The 16,149-nt window shown below is 39.9% G+C and overlaps 1 protein-coding gene across 1 annotated transcript; it reads right to left on the bottom strand.

Annotated features, from left to right (window-relative positions):
• Positions 1-377: 377 nt before the first annotated feature.
• On the bottom strand, positions 378-3,317 carry LOC134618750 (transcription factor Spi-B-like). Its single transcript, XM_063464303.1, has 4 exons — positions 1,883-3,317; positions 1,659-1,765; positions 1,277-1,424; positions 378-1,062 (listed from the first exon to the last, which is right to left on the bottom strand). The coding sequence occupies exons 1-4, from the start codon at positions 2,088-2,090 to the stop codon at positions 755-757; spliced, it is 771 nt and encodes a 256-aa protein (XP_063320373.1). The 5' UTR covers positions 2,091-3,317; the 3' UTR covers positions 378-754.
• Between the last annotated feature and the right edge of the window lie 12,832 nt (positions 3,318-16,149).

Below are 16,149 nucleotides of genomic sequence, written 5' to 3'. Positions count from 1 at the left end.
GTGTGCTCTCTTCTGTGTGTGCAGGGGGGACTTTTTAGATGTTACTGATTAACACGTCTGTTTTTAGTGGCGGTTTTTCACTGCATGCTCACTTTGCATACAATTTTGGCTGTGGGTGCAGGTCTGTCCGTCCATATCTGTGTTTGCTTCAGTTTGAAAGCACATCTGTGTTTATTTGAGCCACATGCACTGCGCAGGTTATCTTTATCATTTTAGACAGACACAGACAAGCATATAGTCAGATGTTCTGAAAATATGTGTAGATTTATTTTATCATTAAAAAAAAGACATTTTTGACACAAACAGATCATGTTTTCTTAACCAAAATGAAGAAGATGATTGTATACTGTATCTGCTAAATATCTGCGATACAGAATCACACACAAAGAAGAGAAATTTGCTACTTTTATTTAAAGGATTTAAGTTCTACTTATAAAGTAGATGTTATACAATAACCTTTTCGATTTACATGATAAAAGCCAGATTACCTCTCCCACCTAGCCTGTACCTGAAGTTTGCATTTATAGTTCATCCCCTCACACTGAATACAATGTGGGTCTGTATGTATAACTGACTCTGAGCTACGGTGTGTCCGTTTCTGGCTTTCAAATACTCAGTATTCATTTGTTATTCAAAAATGCCACAGAACTATAATAAGCAGACAAGAGATTCATGGGACACCCAAAGTGATTTCCCTTGACATCCTTTGTCCTTATTCTATTTCTATGCCAATATAGATTCTCTGTCATTGTTTCTACATTGTATTTGAGTCTCCTTGTAGACATTTTAGCGTCTTCTCATCAAAGCGGTAAGTGAGCTTCCGTTTAACTTTGTGAATCTCGCCTGTGCGAGAGTAGTTCCTTAGAGCCCGTGCCATCTTCTGGTACGTCATGGGCTTGCGATTCCCCTTTCGCCGACCCCACAGCTGGGCCAGGCTCTCCTTGTTTTGGGAAGAGAACTGAAATGTGCCAGAGGAGGACTGGACCCACCAGATGCAGCTACGCATTGATGGCGTCTGAAGCATCTCAAACAGGAACTGGAACAGCCGCTCCTTCCTCTTTCCTTAGGAGGAAAAAAGGGATGTAAATACAAATATGAGGTAACACTGTCTCATATGTGCGTGCATGAAAACACAATGCTGTGTGGGAGAAGTTTGGTATTTGTAGGCTGTTGAGAGTTTTAGTACTTACACACATGTTCAAATGTGGTTCTATTTATGTCTGTGTGGGTGTTTGTATGTGTGTGTGTGTTTGCATGTGTGTGTGTGCCACTCTACCTGACAGTGGTGCAAGAGGCAGGGGATCTCTGTCCTTCCTGCTCCCTGTGTCAGAGGATGGTGATGGCGAATCCTGGTACTGGGAGCTGCTAGACTGGGAATCTGAGTCAATGTATCCAGATGCCTCATCGGAATATGCTATGTGTCCCTGTGGTGAACACACACACACACACACACACACACACACACACACACACACACACACACACACACAAAAAAACGTGTAACTATCTTTATAAATCATATATAACACCAATGAAATGGCTCATGTTAGTCTAAATTCTACTTCGAGTTGATCATGCCTGTCACACAGTAATGGCTCACAGTATGAAAAAGATAATTAAGGCTAAATTTACTAGGAAGTTGAGGTTCTTGAACTTACCCATTGGTTGTCATGGGGACTAGGCCAGGCTTCAGGCTGCTGTCTGTATTCCTCACTGTGAGAGCCACAGTGCCACTCATAAGCATGCTGACCTGACCAACTATTCTCTATAGAGAAACACAAAAGAGATATAGTGATATGTAGAAATAATCCACACTCAGACACACTCTGGCATCTCTCTCTTATCTTTCCCCCCCGACCATCATTACCACCATGACACTAACCTATAATTCTGGTGCCTTGGTGGGAGTGTATGTGTTGCCCCATTGAGGTCAGAGGTGATGCAGGCGTCTGTGCAGGCTGGACCTCCAGTGAATGCTCCTGTAGGTACTCCTCGATGACTTCCAGGTCAACCTCAGGGCAGGAGGAAGGAGCCACTCCACTCCAGGCCCCCCTGCTTCCACTTAGCTTGATCTCGGTTGCATAAGCCATCTGACAGACACACGGCAGGACATAATGAACATTTGCATTTGTTGTATCTATTGTCAGTGATAGCCTGAGGCGTTACTATGAGACATAACACCCATTTTGTTTTGTTTTCTTTCTTTTTTCTCATGAAGCCCATTGATGTTTTGTTGTGTGCCACTGTTGTGCTATGATGCATCACACAGTGAATGATTTTGCTATCTGAAGATCACTGATGGACACATTCATCAATTTTGAATGAGCCTCGGTCTGTTTAGAGCCCTAAAAACGGAGCACAGATCATTCTTATAATATGATTAATTTAAATAGCACACATTTGGAAAACTTAAGAAAAAATATCTCACACTAATGAAATTAATTTGATCCTAGCTCTGTGCTGAAGGATTTGTGTTTTGGATAAGAGCCAAGGAACAACACTGCAAGCATGCGTATTTTAGTTTGACTGGCAAATTTATGCAAGTGTTTGTGTTTTCATGGCCGCAGATAACATTCAGGTAACCGTACCATATAGCTTAGCTTTTGATAACCTATTTTTCAAATACCCTTTCACCCTCAGTCTATACATAGATGACATGGTAATATTTAAGACCAAATTGTCACTCAGATCCAGTTATAAATATATAAATATGCCTTTCTTTGCCATTTACACAATGCCCAACAAAAAATAGAGAAATTATCAAAAAAAATATGATCAAACTCACCGTCTCCATTTCTGTCAGCATACTAAAAGGATGATCTGGAAAGAGAAGACGACCTCATCAGTTGCTAGAACCAAAGGTCAAAACTTTATCAAACATGAACTGAGAAGTGAAAGAAGCTGTCACACACAAGCTCTACACCACTTCTCTAACTTATCAGACACCATCATATGAAAAGAAAAGACAAAAAAAACCCTGACTTGAGTGAATAAGCACAGCAAAGATAGATGTACCTTGCTAGGTCAAAGGCGTACTCCTGCGTGTGGTGCAGTAAAGTAATATCCTCAGGCATTAATGTGAATGTGAATGCTCACCTGTGTGATGTTCCACCTGGATATCACCTCTCTTATACTCTATCCACACATGCCCTCCTTCCCCCTCTCATTGGCCAGTGAGGGCTGTCAAACGGGAGGGGAGTGGTTTATTTTGCCTATCTATTGTCTCTTAATACAATGTAATTTTTACGTTAGTATTATCCAAAGAAGTGCTACTGTAAAATCACTGTTTTTATAATTGTTTTCAGATGTACAGACGTTTAAATGACAGCAATAAAGTTTGTCCTTTTTTTGTAGATTGTCAGTGTTTCACATTTTAAGGGTTCCCTGGAGTCAAAGCCTGTGGTGTGTCTGTGGTTTCTTATCATTTCATTTGGCACAGAGGAGGTGCCATGGAGGACAATAATGTGCTTTTTTATTTTGATTTTATATTTCTTTTGAGGTCAAACATGAAACTCATATGAGTAGGCTAAAAAATATGATATATATATGATAAATGGCCTGTATTTGTATAGCGCTTTACTAGTCCCTAAGGACTCCAAAGCGCTTTACACAACCAGTCATCCACCCATTCACACATTGGTGATGGCAAGCTACATTGTAGCCACAGCCACCCTGGGGCGCACTGACAGAGGCGAGGCTGCCGGACACTGGCGCCACCGGGCCTTCTGACCACTACCAGTAGGCAACGGGTGAAGTGTCTTGCCCAAGGACACAACGACTGAGACTGTCCAAGCCGGGGCTCGAACCGGCAACCTTCCGATTACAAGGCGAACTCCTAACTCTTGAGCCACGATCGCCCCAGCGATATATATATGATAAATATGGTGAGCGATGGGTATGTTACACATTATATTTATTGGAGAAAAACAGATTCTCTAGAGCACAATAACATGTAGATGTAAGTATATCTAAGAATATTTAGACATTTGTACTGTACCCTAATTTCAGAACTCACATTAAAACTTATTTGCAGATGTTTAGTATTTACAGCATTCGTTCTGTTAACACTGGGCATTTGCATAAAATCAAGTGAGAGAAGAGCGAAGGCATGTTCTCTATGCAAGGTCCGTCTCCAGAACTACTTAAAAAAAACATCTAATCCTAACTAGGAAAAAAAAATGGTGGAGTTAAAAAGAGTAAAAAATTCTTAAAACACTTAAAAGACTTTACACATCCTTAGGACAATAAAGCAGTTAAGGTAAAATAGTGCTGTAAAAGTAAAATGTTACACTTCTGCCGAACAACTCATCTGTCGCACTGGTTTCACTTAACCACAAAGTTGTAACTGTAACTGTAATCTGAAATTATTTGTCATCACAGTGATAATGAATGCTCCTATAATAAAATGACATTGTTCTTCATAAACCATTGCAGGGAAGCAAACAGCGCCAGGCATTACATCACCCCGCAGGTTAAGAAAACATAGCGTCATTCATAGGTCGCTTTTGATGTGTGCTGCATTGTGGCTGGTTCCTTTTTTGTGCTGTTTTTGTTGTGTGTGTGTTTTTTTTAAATTTCAGGCGTAGATTCCTGGACACAACATGTGTTGTAGCGCAACATGTGCTTTCTTTCGCACGATGTATATAGGAGAGGGATTTCCCCAAACCTTTTTTTTTTTTTGATCTGTGACAACAAACCTGTTAACCTCTTAGAGTCTGCTGTGTGCACAGGGGTATTAGAGGACAATCTAATGAACATTAAGGCATAGTCTGGTTTGCTACAACAGTTTCAGTGGTCAAACAAACCAAGTTAAGAGTAGATAATGTTAAAGCAGATAATGCCTTTATTCCAATACTGTGTGCGTGTGCGTGTGTGTGTGTGTGTGTTTAAACTGTGTTTATTTGAGGTCCCGCAAACAGTCCAGTAGGACACGAAACTCTTTTTCTAGTGGCGAGTAAACAGGAGTGTCAGCGATTCTTTATGTTAACCAAATGTTAAACTGATGAACTTTTTACAGTGTAGTTCTGCAAGGCATGCTGGGACATGATGAGCATCTACATCCAAAAAAAGCACGAAGCAAAACAGCAAACTATATTATCAAAGGCCACTGACTCAGGTACTTTGGCATGATAAGCACTGTCATAACAAATTCAGCACTAGCCTATTGCCTGCTTGGATGAATGATATATGGTGCATATGAAGCCGTAGAAGCAGTGGGTATCACAGCATGATAAAAACACCGGGAATCTGGACAATAACTTTATAGCTTGTCATAGATCTGTGTACATGTTCAGTACACTGAAATATTACCACAGGCACATTCACTGTAAATGATTAGGGTACACGGGGATCATGGTGATTGAGGGTCATTATGTCATAGTGAATGAGCAAACACTTGGTTGGATTTCAGAGTCAGTAACGTCATTAACTAAAGATATCTGCAGTCAGTTAGATTTTCTGCTGCTTAAATCCAGAGCGATGGTCCAATACCAGGGGTGTCAAACAGTCCTCGAGGGAACTTTTTACATGTGTCCCTGCTGCAACACACTGAATAAAATTAGGTCATTAGCAAGACTACAGAACTTGACTGCTTGCTGATGTGGCAATTCAGCCATTGATTCATGTTACAGCATCTCATGAGTGAATGAACATAAACATAAATATGCAATAAAAGTACTTTTAGAAGTACATTTTTCCAAACACTTACATTTACTTACATTTATTTAAATTTACTTGAGTATTGTTAGGGGTCGCCACCTCAGCATGCAGTCAAGTTCTATAGTTTTGCTAATGACCTATTTATTTTATTCAGGTGTGTTGCAGCAGGGACACGTGCGTGTTTTAAATTAATAGAGAATCAGTCCAGAAAAACCCGTCCGGCAAGGGGGGGCCATATCTTCTTTGAAAGATCAGCAGTATTTCCCGTACCTAACGCATGTGATCCCAATTTTTTTTTTAACTCTCAGGATGCTGACAGTATATTCCTGTCAAATTAAAGTACAACCACGAGTGAAAAAGAAATGACAGAGTAGGCTGTAGTCTTTATAATGAAGAAGGATATATGAGGAATATTTGCTTACAGATAAAAGGCCTATCCCACACCACGTCCATGACCAGTATCATAATATCATAATTCTTTTTTTATGAACCTTCAGTTTCAGGAGGTCTCAGTCACACAAATACCATAGTAAGGATTGTTGCATGAAACTGATATCTATCAACCTATCAGCCTATCTATCTATCTATCTATCTATCTATCTATCTATCTATCTATCTATCTATCTATCTATCTATCTATCTATCTATCTATCTATCTATCTATCTATCTATCTATCTATCTATCTATCTATCTATCTATCTATCTCACAAAAAAAGTTTTCCATTATATGTAAGAGTTCATGTACCAATTAAAACAAACTTTCACGCAATTTCCTAAAAAGATAAAATAACCAGGTAATTGTATTTTTTATAAGGTCAAAGTTCATCTCAGGAGCAACATGGGGCGTACACTGATTCAGTTTTACTCAGTTGTACTCTCATCAATCAACCAAATGATTGATGAGAGTATACCTGTGATACTTTTATTTTTCCACGTTTCATGTGTTTGGCAACTGCACCCTGAGATAAATGCTTAGAGTTTAAGTCAGTTAAAGTCAGAAATGCAGGTTTTCAGGCACTCAAATAATTGAGCTGAGAGAAAAACAAGCTGCCTAATTTTTGACAGATGTTGCATAATTTTTATACAAAAAAACCACCCATGTCTTCATACAAAATTTTAAATTACAGCAATAACCAAAAACAAAAAAACAGCTTGCAGATTCGAGGAGCTTGCCTTGCAACATGTGGTCAACATATGAAAGTCTATATTTCACTCAGAGACATTCTCTCTTTCTGAAAACAAACCAAGTAATTTTGATGCCAAAAACTAATGAAGGAAAGAAAAGGAAAAGTCAGCTGTACAGATTTGAAAGTGTTCTGTTGTAGCTCTTGGCACAAAGAGCAGATAAGAGCAATCACCAGGTCAGATTTGTTTTACCCTGTCTACATCCATAACATTGCACAAATGAAATGAAAGTGATGACTGCAGAGGTTGCAGTAAAAGTCAGAGGCAGAGTGTTAAAGACGTGTCAGTATCCACAGTAGTACCACTCCTAATTAGCATGATTATTAAAGACATTACTGCTATCTGCAAGAACAGTTGTGCAAAAGTGTTCAATGAAATGTTTAAGGTTAGAAATAGTTGTAGCTGAAAGTGCAGTTGCAGGAATGATTCTTTGTCAAAATACCCACAAGAGCTTCACAAAAGGACTTGATAAACGTTTTCGGAAAAACCCTCAGCATTCAGTGTTATAGCTGACGGTTAGGGTTCTTAAAGGGCAGTCTGCACCTGGAGAATTCAGGCAAGGCGATAAGGCCAGAGAGACATTGGACCCTTGCACTCAGTAACAGGACGCACACACATGCACACACACACGCACACACACACACACGCACAGGTGGGCGAAATCTAAGAATTGTTGCTTTACTAGAAACTGTAGGTGTTACAATTTGTGTTTTTGGACCTGCCCGAAGAAATGTATTACAGGAAACAGGAGTGGGAAAACTAAATACGATTTGGCAATCCATCAATGTGCTCAAGAATTTACAGCCAGGAGAGTCGTGCTTTAATGTAAATCAGGGAATCGTTTCAAGAAGTGTTCGAGGCCAAACAAAGTTATTTGATTACTCTTTTTTCTTATCTCAAGAAGGCAGGTTAACGATCACTAGATTTATCTGCTGCACATAATCTTCTCCACTTTCCTAATTTCTTGGAAGTCAAAAAGATGATGACTGTCATTTTGCTGCTGTTGACATGCGTTTTTTTTAATATATTTCCCTGTTTCTTTCGTTGCTGTGCATTTGTAACGGTGTCCATGCGTGCGTGTACCAGTGAGCGCGAGCGATTTAATCAGCTAACTGCACTACGTCTGAGTCACTTGATGTTTAACGGTCAAAGAATAGCAGGTGAATTGTAAAACTGGCTTATGAATGCATATGTATGCACACACGCACACACACACACACACACACACACACACACACACACACACACACACACACACACACACACACACACACACACATATTCAACCACTTAATGACCATTAGTGTGCGAGATCTTGAAGCAAATAACGAGGCTTATCAGCATGGCCATCAGTTACTGATGAGTAAGGGGCTGTGTGTATGTCTCTGTATGTGTGTGTGTGTGTGTTTGTGTCCAGGTGTAGTAGGTTTACAGTTACAGCCAAACCCCCTAGATTAGTGAGCATACGCAAATCACCTTTACTCATGCAGGTTACTGGGAATTTCCCCAACGTCTACCCAAAAGTGTGTATCTGTGTGTGCCAAGACATTAGTGACAGTGGGTGTTTTTTTCACAGTAGCAATCTTTCAATGAACAAACACTAAACATAAAGATGCACTGAGTATGAGAGATGTTCAGCAGTCACCAGTGCTCACAATTTATTTACTCAAATTAAACATAGCTGCTTTATAGGCATAAACACAAAAATCGTATTGTTATATTTAAATGGTTTTATTTGTGTAGGACTAAATGTCTACCCAATAATGATTTGTGTAATTTGTAGTTAGGGAGCAACAGTTTTTTTTCGCTTTGTTTTTTAAAATTCTGCCTGATGTTCACACCCATGGGCAGGGCCCTGAGTGTAGCCAGGTGATTCAAGTGAACAGTCTGGCAGGTGAGGAGGCAGGTGGACACCATGGTGTTGACATACTAACTGTGTATGAGAGACACTGGAAAGTATGCAAAACTTGAGGTTGATTCCTCTCTCTCTCACACACACACACCCCACCCAACACCATCACCTCCTCCTCCTCCACCCCTCAATTAGTTTCACACACTTTTGTCTGTCTGTCACTCTTGTGTTCTTGGTTAACACAAAGATAAAAGCTTTTTATTTATGTATTTCTGACGTTTTTGACAATCACTTGCAATTGTTTTGCTCTTTCCAGATGTAGTTCATTTTAACAACCTTGCAGCACGCAACTAAACGCATGCAGTTTGCAAATGGTCACCAGCAGTGCGGTGGTCAGATGGTGCAGAGGACAACATGCATTACTCATGTGGGAACGCTGGAGATAAGGAGAGGGATTGGGAACTCATGGAACTTTGCATTCCCACGGAAGATTGTTTGTGTCCTCCAGTAGGCCATCCGACAATCTGCGGTCTCAATAAACACTCATAAACCATTACACAGACACGCACACAACCCCACCGGCCTTATCGCAATAACACGTAAACTCAAGTGTGAAGACGGTACATAAATCATCTGCTTTCACAGCCAGATAAGCACGGGCAAAGAAAGCTAGAGCGGGAGCGTAAAAGTTTTTATCAGCGCTCTGAAGATAAAGTAAAACATCTACACAAAATTTTCCAAAGAACACAATAAAGAGCCTGATGGTTTTTGATGAGCTATTTTGAAAGCAGTCCCTGTTGCACAGAGCAAAGCCCACACACATCATACTTGGCGAAGCCATTCATATTGTCTACGTGCTCAGTGTTCTTCTGCAGGAGGCCCACACCTCCACTCCACAGCTGTCATAAGGGCAGGGTAGGCGAAAACAATAGCTGTCTTTTCTTTCCCTCCCTGAACTTGTCGCCTCATTTGCAAAAAGAATCACATGTAGCATCTGCCTCTTGCCATGTTTAGACTGTGCATGCATCTTCCAAAATATGGTGCCGCCTGATGTTAATATTAAATACCATTTTTTTTTGTGAGTCCTTGGCTGCAGATCATGACGTGATAAAGTGACATTAAAAATATTCGGTCTAGTTTGTTTTCCAGGTAAGCCTTTTTGGCTTTAAACCAATTATTCTGAAGTGAGCACAGGCCTAGGAGGAAGGTATAGAAAGTGATATTCCTGCAAATTTTTTAGTCTGCTTATCCTGAGTTAGGTGTTTGAAGAATTACTCATACTGCCACCACTCCTGTTACCTTCTTTCTTCTTCACTGGACCAGAAGGATTGTGTGTCCAAAGTCCATGCGCTAATGCTGTTGGGAATTTTTTTTTCTTGGCACTCTTTTAATATCTACCAATCAATCATGGTTTCAGTGTCACAGGTGAACATATGACTCTCTTTATGACCATAATTTACCATCTTCTGGTTATTTCCAGCCTCTCAAACTGGTTTCACAATGTGACAGCTCAGTGCACTTCAATGAACACTTTAGTCACCAGATCTGAATTCATTGTCTTTGTATGTGGCCGTTACAGCATGTTAAGCATGTATGTGAAAAATCTGCACAAATTATGCAACGCTACCAAGTCAGCAGAATCTTAAAAGAAAAAAAATCTTGAGATAAAGAAAGAGGAATAAAACACAAGTTACATCTTGGAAAAGAATCCAAAATTTCCAAAAGGGACGTGTTGAAACAACAGTCTCAACACTTTTATTGATTAAATCCATGGAAACTACATCCAGCTGGGTTTTTCTGCTGTGATTTCTGCACCTTTAGGACTGCCCAGTGGAATCAGGATAATTGAGTCAGCATGCATGTACTGTACTCAGAAATCATGCAATTATGGCTTCCTCTTTCCAGAGAAGACAGTGTCATCGTCAGAGTTACTACTGGATATTTATCACTTCTCATCTGCGGTCAGCAGAAGTAATGACATGCAGTTTGGGCTGTGAAGTGCATGAGAATTCAAGCTCCTGTGGTTTCAGAATTTGCTGAAAGTGCAGTAACAGAATAATTCAGGCAAAGACAGAAGAATAACTACAGTATAACCTTTGGAAGTATTAAACCCGTCTGAGTGGAATTTCTGTGACTGTAAGGATTATTTACAATTATTTGATGTGTGGTTACTTATTAGTATTACAAATTGATCATCGATGAGGAAGAACTTAAAGTGCATGCACTTTCCAAATGTGAATTTGTAACAATTTCAAAACACCTGCCGCAATCTGGAACTTGAATGGGGCTCTCCCATCAAAGACAGCCAATGTCAACTTCTGCCTCAAATAATGACTACCGTTTGATGTTTTCCAGAGAAAAGGTCAATCACGCTACATATTCAGTTGCAACCTCAGCAAAAAAGGAAAAAAACATTTCCCAAAGCTCTGGGTGAAAGGATTCTGACAAGAGAAAGTACATTTTTAGGAAGAATGTAGGGAATTGGATGTCTTGCTGTATGCAGCAGATATAATTTATTTATCATACTTATCACGGACCACTTTAGTTAAACGAAGGTTGGTATTTCCAGCTACAGAAAATTATAATTGGCAGTGTCTGTTCTGAAAGCACATCCCCGCCCTTCTGTGTGCATAAATGGAAACCCAGAGGGAGGGTGAGACAGAAAAGAACAGACATTAGTGGCACAGATACAACACTGATTCAGAGTCAAGTATAAAAAAAAGAAAGAGCAGCATAAAAAAAGAGGAACCTGGGCTGGAGTTAGGTTGCAAAGCAGCTTTGAGATTCATAGCAACTGTAAAGTAAATAGCACGCCATACGTGAAAGATGGCATTTGGATGGTATTTGAGCAAAGAGCTGATAAGAGATGTCATGTTGACAGTATATGCCATATTTGCTGTGTGTACATTTTTTCAACAACAGCTTAAATCCCACCAGCTGTGTACATATGAACCATATGAGACGGCAAGCACTTCAGAAAACTTTTTGCTGTATTGTCATCAGCAGACTAGATTCAACAATTTCATATCAATAACTTTAGAGGGCATCATTTTCTTGAGGCAGTGTGACAACACCATTAAAAGTAATTGAGCTTGCACTCCACTGTCCACATTGTTATTCATGACAAGTCAGTCCATCATGTCATTAAACAAGCATGTTGGAGGCTTAGTTCTGTCAGCGAAATCCTCACTGCTGCTCAGACTCTCAAACCTAGCAGTGAATTCTTTGACAATATTGCCAGTGGAGTTCAGTGAGCCTGTAATTAATTAATTAGTAACCATTCATACGCATAGCTCCTGCTGTCCAGTGTGTACCAACAGAAGCAAAACCATTAAAACTAAGTGCAACCCTTGTTTCTTGTTGTGTTACCGTTCTCTGCGCTCTTTGAGCTGTGGGTATGGGGCAGGAAACAGTTTCTCTTAAAAGTATCTTCTACAGATACCCAAACGCACACAACACAACCCAACACAACACAACACCCATTATGTTTTTCCACTTGTGTGCTGTCCTTTTATTTTTAATGTTTTCTAATATTTTCCCCATTTTCTTTCCCCCCTCTTTACCACTCCCATCCTTCCCACCTGTCAGCTTTGGAATTGCTAAATTACACATGCACTGATGTAAATAATAAAATAAAATAAAATTAGACTAACATGAGGAACCTTTAGAAAGGTTATAGAGCAAATATCTTTAGCACAAAAGTGAGTTCAGATCCTGATTCCTTTTAATTGGTGGGCCACATACAGCCCACTTTAGTCTTAGTCTTTAGTCCAGTGAAACTCTCTTTTCTGTCAGTGTAGAGAGGTTTCCTACACATTTAATCCCTGAGATATCTTAATGGGCAACAGTATGTCTCAGTTTTTCTACATATTAAAGAAATGCAGCTGTACAAAAAACCAAAGAATTCACCAAACTGTTTCTGTTGTCCTCTTGTAAAAAACTTGAATATTACATTTTATCGATTACTTAATTACTTTGGTTTAGCGTGGATGGCCAGGAGAGTGTTCTTTATCAGTAACAAAAGCTGTAAAACTTATGAAAACATAGTTAGTCCAAAGTTAATGCCCTCACATTTTTGCAAAGGCATCCAGTGGGCCAGATTGGAATCTTTACTGGGCAAACTCTGGCCCTGGGCCTTATGTTTGACACCTGCGCTCTATAACAAACACCAATACATCAGGACAGTGTTAACTCAAAGTTTTGCTCAGTTGTGTTCCCAAAACACTCAGGATGTTACACTTTCATCAGTCCCACCATAAACACTATCAGGTAGGAACCAAAATTAATGTTCATATGATGCTATAACGAATAAATACATACATAAAGTAAAATAAATAAATACATAAATAAATAATGAAGTTAAGTGCTGTAAATAATAACAAAGTAATTGATTATATAATAGTTATGCAAAGTCATAACATTGCGCAGCACAAAGTGATGTTCTGTTACATTAATAACTGAGGTTACATAAGTTTTATGGGTTCTTCAACATTTCTGTGACGCCATCAGCTGGTTGTGTAGCTCTTGACCTTCTGCAGTGATGCTCTTCTGTCTTTTAGCAGGAGATGGCGCCATTTTATCAGCTAATTCCCCAAATCCACTCTGGCTCCTGCGCAGTGGCACTAACAAAAACATAATTGCATGATTTAATACGATGATGGTAATCATGCTCTCAGCGATGATAAGCTTCATACCTCCCAGGTGCCTAATTTGGTTTTAATAGCTATAATCTTTCACATGATCTGCGCCCTGCAGATGACTGGAATTCTATTATAATAGGGCCCCTCTCCCTTCATCTTTCCCTAAAATGTGTTGACGCTCCTGCGTGTCCTATCAAAGTTCTGCATGAAGGAGACTCTATGGAAACAGTCCAACACTTTGAGTCACTGTTAACATTCCATATCAGCCTCCCTCTACAGTTACACGACTGATACTATCACGCAAAACTGGGTAAGGCTACAAACTCAACACAAACATTCACGATTCACACGTCCATTCAGGACTATGAACACACACAATTAAACACAGTGCTGCGAATATAAACACACACAGACGTGCCAAAACCATCAGCAGTCCCTTTTTTCTGACGCCAATCAACATTTTATAGATAAAATTTACAGGTGCAGGAGTCAGACACACACACACGCCTACAAACTCCCTCAAAAACACATGGATCTGATTGCAGCGCCAGTGGCATTGCTCAGAATAGCATCAAACAGAGTGCAGCGTCGTGCATGTGTGGACCTGTATGCTTTAGTCAGCCTATTTCACCATATTAACCCTCGTATATCACACTGTCACTGAAGAGAAAATAAGCGAAGCGGAGATCAAACACCTGAAAAGCTTTGTCTTGGTACGACAGCGAGTATGCCGTAAAAGGGAGACATAATAAAGTGTTTGGGTGTAACACTTTTAAATGTACTTGTCCTCTTAAGAACAAGATCATATGTTTTTGGATAACAGGATCGTTTTTACAAACAAACTGTACTGTGCACCCCTCGTTTCTTCATATTGGTGCAGCGACTAATTGAAATGTGCAAACATAAACTTTAAGGATTCTTGGAGGACATCCACAGCTCATCTCTGGATCTTGGCTGCTTTTTGCTCTGATCTCTGTCAAAATGATCTTCTTTAATACTGTTGAAGTCTGGGCTTTGGGGAATCCAATCAATGATTGATAGATAGTGTTCTGGTTTTCCATCCTTTATGCTTTTCCTGCAGTGTGTTTGGGATCACTGTCATGCTGAAAAATAAAAACTCTGCCATATGGTATTTCATGGTGGATCAGAATCTAATAGTTCTTATAATTCCATCAATTTTGACAAAATCCCTAACTCCACTGTCAGAAATGCAGTCCCAAACAATGATAGCATCCATTTTGTCTCACAGATAGCAGTAGACACTCATTGTTATACCTCTTTGATCATGATTTGAACCAGAACTTTAAAATTTGGATTCATCGCTCCATAAGACCTGTGGCCACTGATTTTCAGTCCAGTTCTTGTGTAATTTGGCATACCTCAACATTTTCTCCCCATTTTCCTTGCTTAAAAATAGCTTCTTGACATCCACCCTTCCACCGAGACCATTTTGATGAGGCTTTGGTGAACAGCAGAGGGATCAACTGAACAGCCAGATGCATCTCTGAGGTGTTTTTGTGACAGGCCGCTTGTTACTAAGCGCCTAATGACATAATTTAAAACTGGTTCTTTGCCAAGTTGTTATATGTAGTCACGATGTAGTTTATCCCTTGAGTTAGGTGCCTTTTTAAAGCTCAATTCATTCATGGGTCAGTGTTAAGTGGCTTAACAAGGACTGGACTGAAAAAAGAACCCTGCTTATTGTTAGGTATTGCACTACTAATAGTACAAATATTAAAGCCACACTAAAACATTTTGAACTGAAATGTTTCATTTTATTGACTACTTTTCCTGTTTTTATTTTTTGGTAAGGAGATTTTTCTCACTGTATGTCAGCAAGCCCTGCCACAAATGCAGCTATTTTACACAGTTTTAACACTGGTGTAACATGTGATATAAACACGTCAACCTTAGTACAACACGCAAATTGTAAATATGGAATAATCTGTAGTCAAATACCTTATTTACCTGAAAAAAAAAGCACAAAAAGCATGACACGTTTAAACCGAGAGCATAACCTGTTTAATTATGAAGGCACAGAGTGGATGGGAGGCATGCAAAACAGATGTGCAGGGATATCTTAAAAAGATTGTGTCACTGACTTTTTGATCTAAAGTTTGTCACGAGGAAATAAAGGATGGTTCTGAAGGTGTGTTACAGCAATGACACTCAACCCTGTCCCACCAGGCTCTTATAAAGCTTCGCTGAACTTAGTGACTGAGCTCATCCCTAGAGGGTTATTATTGTCTCATACAAACACACAAATAATTCCACCACCCTGTTTTGTCCACTCACAGCAGCCCCTTTTCTCCAGCCTCTTGCCCCACCCGTGTACCCTGGACCCCTTACCTCATCCACCGTCCTCTGCTGTTCTTTTTTTCATTCATTCTTCCCTTTGTACTGTGAGATGGAGAGAGGAAGAAAGGGAAAAGGGGTGGGGGTGAAGGTAAGGAGAGAGACCTTTGGTTGGCTTTCAGGTGGTTTCACATGAAAAGAGAGCACACACCTAAGTTGCCGCCACCGGTAACCCATAGCGTCTCACTTGCTTCCGTTGAGTATACCTGAGTTAGCCTTCAATTGCCTCTGAACAGCCCAGGCATGCACACATAGAGACAAAGGCATTGTGAACACAAGAATCTCTAAATGCACATACAAGTGTGCAGACATACACACACACACACATAAACTTCTATCAACTTTCGGTATGTGGCTTAGATTGGAGAGGCACTGGTAGGTGTTTGGTATGCAGGAGTATAGTGGGGAAGAGATCTTGCAAGAGGGCAAGGGATGTGGGTGAGGAGGCGTGCTGTTAT

The sequence above is a fragment of the Pelmatolapia mariae genome, linkage group LG20 (assembly GCF_036321145.2).
Source record: "Pelmatolapia mariae isolate MD_Pm_ZW linkage group LG20, Pm_UMD_F_2, whole genome shotgun sequence".
NCBI lineage: Eukaryota > Metazoa > Chordata > Actinopteri > Cichliformes > Cichlidae > Pelmatolapia > Pelmatolapia mariae.
Note: the sequence above shows the minus strand (reverse complement) of the source record. Positions and strands in the feature narration are given on the sequence as shown.

What these genes read in the sequence shown, in the direction of transcription:
- LOC134618750 (XM_063464303.1), bottom strand. Translation starts at nt 2,090, where the DNA reads ATGGCTTATGCAACCGAGATCAAGCTAAGTGGAAGCAGGGGGGCCTGG. An exon ending in CCAAGGCACCAGAATTATAG is followed by an intron (nt 1,766 to 1,882) that starts GTTAGTGTCATG and finishes GTTTCTCTATAG; the next exon opens with AGAATAGTTGGTCAGGTCAG. An exon ending in GCCTCTTGCACCACTGTCAG is followed by an intron (nt 1,063 to 1,276) that starts GTAGAGTGGCAC and finishes TTTCCTCCTAAG; the next exon opens with GAAAGAGGAAGGAGCGGCTG.